Source organism: Falco cherrug, chromosome 5 (genome assembly GCF_023634085.1).
Source record: "Falco cherrug isolate bFalChe1 chromosome 5, bFalChe1.pri, whole genome shotgun sequence".
NCBI classification, from domain to species: Eukaryota; Metazoa; Chordata; class Aves; order Falconiformes; family Falconidae; genus Falco; species Falco cherrug.
Genome location: NC_073701.1, coordinates 92,773,474 through 92,779,313, shown reverse-complemented (window position 1 = coordinate 92,779,313; position 5,840 = coordinate 92,773,474). Strand labels below are relative to the sequence as shown.

The 5,840-nt window shown below is 52.2% G+C and overlaps 1 protein-coding gene across 1 annotated transcript; it reads left to right on the top strand.

The window, feature by feature from the left end:
• Nucleotides 1-1,674: 1,674 nt before the first annotated feature.
• LOC129736192 (heat shock factor protein 5-like) lies at nucleotides 1,675-5,832 on the top strand (the record flags this gene model as incomplete). Its single annotated transcript, XM_055711996.1, has 3 exons — nucleotides 1,675-1,982; nucleotides 2,529-3,049; nucleotides 5,786-5,832. Coding segments are annotated over exons 1-3 (876 nt in total), but the record flags the coding sequence as incomplete, so codon positions are not given.
• Between the last annotated feature and the right edge of the window lie 8 nt (nucleotides 5,833-5,840).

Below are 5,840 nucleotides of genomic sequence, written 5' to 3'. Positions count from 1 at the left end.
GGAGAGAGAAACCCAGATTCATTTCACTGAAGTAATGCAAAAGACAACCTCAGGAATGCCAAGAAGAATTTATTGTGAAATGGACATTTTTCTGGATTTTTCAGATTTGCTTTACTTAAGTTTTAGCTGTTTACACTGAGCAACATAATTCTTAATAAGTTATTACCGAGGGGAAAAAAATTGCAAAGCGTCTTGGGAAGATGACAGCATGAGCTTACTAGAATCGTAGGCCATTAATTCCTTGGGTAAAGCAGCATCCTTCTGTGGTGCTGGATTTCAGCTTTGATGACAACATTGACAAAATTTCTGCTTCTGGTTTAATTTGAAGTGTGAAACTCTGTTAAGCAACCCCACCCAAACATCATTTTCCTCACTTCAGCTATGCAGAAGAGCAGAGGGATTTTGCTTTCAGTTTAAAAATAGGAACAGTTTCCCATCAGTTTATTCAATTTTGTTCCCTTTCTGGAACTTACTGCGCTTTTACTTGCCTTGGTGGTTAGGGGCTGTGCTGTAAACCAAAGCAATAAGGACGACTTTAGTTAAAGAAGAGGTTTGGTTTTGTACCTTCTTGCTAAGAAAACTTACGACAACTCCAAGATAATGTATTTTGAGGTCACAAAACACACAGGTGCTCAGTCTTCTCACTACTGTCTTGCTTTGAGGGCAGCCAAGACAGAGGAATGTCGTTTTCTTCTGCCACTGCTGGTGACCTGTGGGCAAGATGCAAGCAGAGAGAGAGATCACCGCACTCTTCCTTCCCTGGCTCCCTGCTCTTCTTTGCCTGTTGGTTCATAGCAGATTCCTGTTCTGCAGCGGTAAGGATGGTTCTGTTGGTTCCTGCAGTCTGCCTGCAGTCACAGCTGGCAGCACAAGGCTGAGGAGAGGGCAGATCTGCACCAGTGCAGCTCAGGCACCGCCTCAGAGCTGTGCCAGCGCACAGTGCAAGCACTCGCAGTGACAAAGGTGCCGCTTAAGAGTTCTGGCCTTTGTGAATGTAGCTAATCTTGTTCTTTTTTCCTCTCTCTTTTCTTCACACACACGCACCCCCCCACACCCTCCCTTAGCCAAGTAACATTATGGTACCCAAAACATCCTGTGGCAATTAGTTCCCCGGTTTCCCTGTGATTAAGTACCTGATTTGATTTCTCCTGTTTGAAATCCTCCATGAGTCGTGCTTGCCTCCTTTACACTAACTACAACTTTACTACCTATATTTTTATATAACTGCCCCTCTGAAGATTCCTTCTTCAGTATTTCCTTCCGCTGAAGCTAGTTCTTACCCTCGCTGCTGATTTTCTCTGCCCCATTTTAACTCCACTTGATCTGTTCTGGCGTGGGGATCAGAACTGCACAGGTCTGGGGGGTTTTAGGGCAAATGTGACACAATTCCCGATTTGTTCCGTGTTCCTCTGCACTCCTTATAAATTCGCTTGTCCTTTTGTGAACTGCCAGTGGTTTTTAAGCCGACACTTTTGCTCTGCCGGCTGCATTCCTCCCGGAGGGGTACGCACCAGCCCGGTGCACCCCCGGCACATGGAGCAGCTCCCGAGCCCCCGCCGCCCGCGCCCCTCTCCGTCCCCGCCGCCCGCACCCCGCGGCAGCCGCGGCGCCCGGGCAGGTCCGGCTGCTCAGCAGAACCCGCCCCCGCCCCGCCCCTCCCCTCCCTGGGATTCGATGTTGTGTCACGTGGTCCTGCGGCCCCGCCCCCTTTCCCGCGCGCGGTCCCGGGGCGCCGGGCAGCCATGGCGGGGCGCGGGGCTGCGGAGCGCGTGTTCCCCGCTCTGCCCCGCCTGCAGCCGCTTTCCACGGCCCGGCGCCCACCCGCGCCGTGGTTCAAGGACGTCCAGGCTGCCCCCGGGACGGCTGTGGGCTGGCAGCGGGGCCGCCCCGAGCGGCAGCTTTCGGCCCCGGGCCTCAGCCGCCCGGTCGCTCACGGAAGCTACGGCAGATGCTGGTGGCAGCGGAGCTGAGGGGCCGGCGGGGTGAGGGGACCGGCGGGGCGGAGGGGGTGGCCGAGGGGACCGGCGGGGCGGAGGGGGATGGCGGGGCTGAGGGACATGGCCCGGCTGAGGGGACATGGGGAGCTGAATGGACGGGGGGAGCTGAGGGGGATGGCGGGGCTGAGGGGGAGCTTGAGGGGGATGGCGGGGCTGAGGGGGAGCTGGGGGGGGGGCGGGGCTGAGGGGGAGCTGAGGGGGATGGCGGGGCTGAGGGGGAGCTGAGGGGGATGGCGAGGCTGAGGGGGAGCTGAGGGGATGGCGGGGCTGAGGTGGGGCTGAGGGGGGGGCCGGGCTGAGGGGGGGCCGGGCTGCGGCCGTGCCGTGCCGAGGGACCGGGGCGCTGCGCGGACCAGCGCCGCGGCGGGGCTGAGGGCCGGGGGCCGCGCGCGGCGGGCAGCGCCTCGCAGGCGGGGCACGGAAGCGGAGGCCGCGCGGGCGGCGGTTGAGGGCGCGGCGGTTGGTGCCACCTACCGACACGGACGCGTCGCAGCAGCCCGTCCCCGTCAGTGCCGACACCTTCCCCGCCAGGCTGTGGCGGCTGGTCAACAGCCCGCGCTGCCGCTCCGTTCGCTGGGGCGCCTCCGGCCGGGGGCTGGTCATCAACCAGCCGCTCTGTGAGTGCGAGCTGCTGGGCGCCGGGCCGGCCGTCGCCGCGCAGCCGGGTGGCCGTGGGGCAGCGGCAGCCGCCGGTTTCTTCAAGACCAAGAACTTCAGCAGCTTCATCCGGCAGCTCAGTCTCTATGGCTTCCGCAAGGTGGGGATGTTGCCGGGGAGCAGTGTGGTGGGGCCCGGGCCTGGGCCGGGCCCAGAGGGTGGACAAGGCAACGGTGGCAACTGCACCGGGCCCCTGCATCGCTTCCGCAGCCCCCACTTTCGCCGCGACCGCCCCGACCTCCTCGTCCACCTGAAGCGCCTGACGAAGGGCAACAAGGCGAAGATGGCAGCGGGCCTGGATGTGACCAGCCGCCCACCCAACCGCTTCCAGCGCTTGCCTGGCACGCCACTGAACGGGCAGCCGCTGCCTCCGCCCTCGACGCTCAGCAGGCCTGGTGAGTCAGAGTGGGCCATGTGGGGCCTTGGTGGGTTTTTGAGAAGCGCTGGGTGGCATGGGATTTGAAAATCAACGCTCTCCTGAGGGAGAAGGGTTACCTGTCCTTGCCGGTGGCATCTCAGTTCAGCTGGTGTAGGGAAGCTGTTGTTGTTTATGCAGGTAGATCTGCTGCCAGTAAGCATGAGTAGCATGGTTCACATGTATTTCAGGCTGCCTGTAGACTACAGTACAGTCTCCATTGCGTACTACACTAAGAACACCCTTGCTCGATCTCTGTGGAGCTGGCACAGCTCTACCAGATGAACGTTACTGCTTCTTGCCCGTCAGTAAGGATGCCCATCAGTAGGGATGCTTAATATGCTGTCATTACGTGTGTGTGAAGCAGTGAGTCATGTGAAGTGATAACTAGAGCATCCTGTTAGTTTTGTGCAAAGGAGACGAGACCTGGTAGTAAGATTTTTGTCAGTTGTCTCCTGAAAAAGAATTCACAAGCTACGTAGTTTTTAAAACTGATTGAATGAGTAGGTGAGAGCTAATTAGAAAATAATACTGCTGAAAAGCCCTAGAACGTGTTTTCTTTCTTTCTAACCCTCTTTGAGAGGATCTGAGTTTTCCCAAGACAAGTGTGAGCCCTCAGGATTATTCCACAAATTTTGTATCGGCCCTAAAGCTTTGTAGTTGGTGCTGTGTAAGGAAGATGTGAATATCTTGCTTTGCAGTGCTCTTGGGCTGCTGCCAGAAGAGCACTCCGGCTTCCCATTCCCTTGGTGGCGTGTTAACTGTCATCTTCCTTGCAGCTGATACAGCAACGTGTTGGTTCAGCGCAGTGATCGGAGAAGACTTTAATAGCCTGGCTGGCTCTTGGACCCGAGTGATGCACCCCATGGGTGCAGAGCTGTAAGGTGCGGTGTAGGAGGAGCGGCAGGACTGTGCGACCAGGAGAAGGGGAGAAGCAGTTGACGGTACTGCTGTCTGCAGCACCGGCTGGCCTTTAGAGCAGAGTAGGGTATCCCCATACTCTTGGTTACTGTGTCAGGGTAGGAACTGTCATCTAATTCAAGTGGTGTTTTCCGTGATGTGTGTGGAACTGCACGTGCAATACCAAGAAGACAAAATGAAGCATCTGAGAAGGGATGGAACTTATTTCAGTAGGGAGGCTAGGAAACATTTAAACTAATGATTTGATGTTAACCTTGTTAAGGCTAAGATGAGTCATTGCAGACTTCAGTGACATGGTTTGTCTGATGTAATGCAGACCATTGGTAAAGGAAATTATGAGAAAGATATGACTTTCATTTTTTGTCCTCTGTTTTTATGGCTGCAGTTTCAGAGTTTTTGCTCTAGGAGTCTCATTTTCTAGAAAGACAGAACAAGGAAAACATTGGGGTTTCTATGCAGTCAAGTTCTGACAGGCTGACAATGCACTGTGCGCTCTGTACTGACTGTTTAGGGGCACGTCTGTTCCCAGTGTCTTGCAGGGTGTAACGCTCTGTTAAACATTCAGGAACAATTCCTGGACAGCAACTGGAGGTTGGTAACTTGGCATCCTGTGGTGTCTTGTTTACGTGTTAGAACTAGATAATCTTCATGTCCCTATCCAAAGGTAAAATATAAACAAAAGAATTTTCATACCCCTGTTCCTTCTCTGTTTATAAATGGTGAAAGTACTGAACAGGAAATAAACGGTCCTATACATTAAGTCTTAGCAAATCTTCAGGGTCAGCTGGTATTTATTTAGTGATTCTTAATGGTTAAATGTGAACTTGCAGAATAATGACTGTATGTTACTGATTTCATCAGAGGAGTGCAAGAGGTAAATGTGAGGCTATTTTTAAAAAAAGTCCTTTTGGGTGAGAATTGGAAACTACAGGTCTGAGAAAGCCTGGCTTCTAGATAAACCCTATTGACGTGAACCATCCTGAAACTTGTAATTCTCATGGCTAAATGCAATCCTGCAGGGGAGTCACAAATGCAGTAGTTCTTGCAGAAATCAATGAGCACAGGCGTTTGCGGTGTTACTGTCAGTGTTTCCACAAAGTCACCAAAACAGAAATTGAGCTGTCATGGTATAAAAGCAAATACCATTTCATGAAACAGTAACTGTCTGAGAGAGGAAACTATAAAATAATAGAGAAGAATAAAAGGACTGTCTAAGAAATAACAAAATGGCAAAGACTGGGATATTTTAGTCTGCACTGAACTAGTTGAGCTGAGAAAAAATTGGCTTTGAAATTTTTTTCTTGACCAAATAAATGACTTGTCATAAAGTACTTGCAAAGTCCATTGGAGGATTTTGACGTTGCCCTTCCCTTAGCTGTTTGTGAGCTGTCAGTAGTGGAGTTTGGTCAAATCTTGCTTTATGATGTCCCTTTTTTAAAATGTATTGTCTGATTTAACACACAGTATTTTCAAAATTGCTTTTGTTTGGTTTAGTAAGTTACTACACATTTTGATTTATAGCACATTTCTAAATATGGGTAACTCGTTACTGCCAGTTTAAGGAGATTGAATGCTACGCAGACACCTCTGGGTTGGCGCTTCGCTCGTGTGCCACACAGCAGTTAGTGCATGCTCGAGTCTAAGAGTACAGTCTCCTTTCTGGATTAAGTACGCTGGAGCAAAGGTAGTCTTCCCAAATCATGTTGTAGAGCCTTGGCTCCTCATATTGCCTTTCTTTGCCTGTGAAAACTCCTTTCCTTAACACTTGTTTCGCTTTATTTTGTACCCACTGCAGGACTGCTGACTGTAGGACAGTTTCATCAACTTTACGGTCAAGGTGTTTTCCCTAC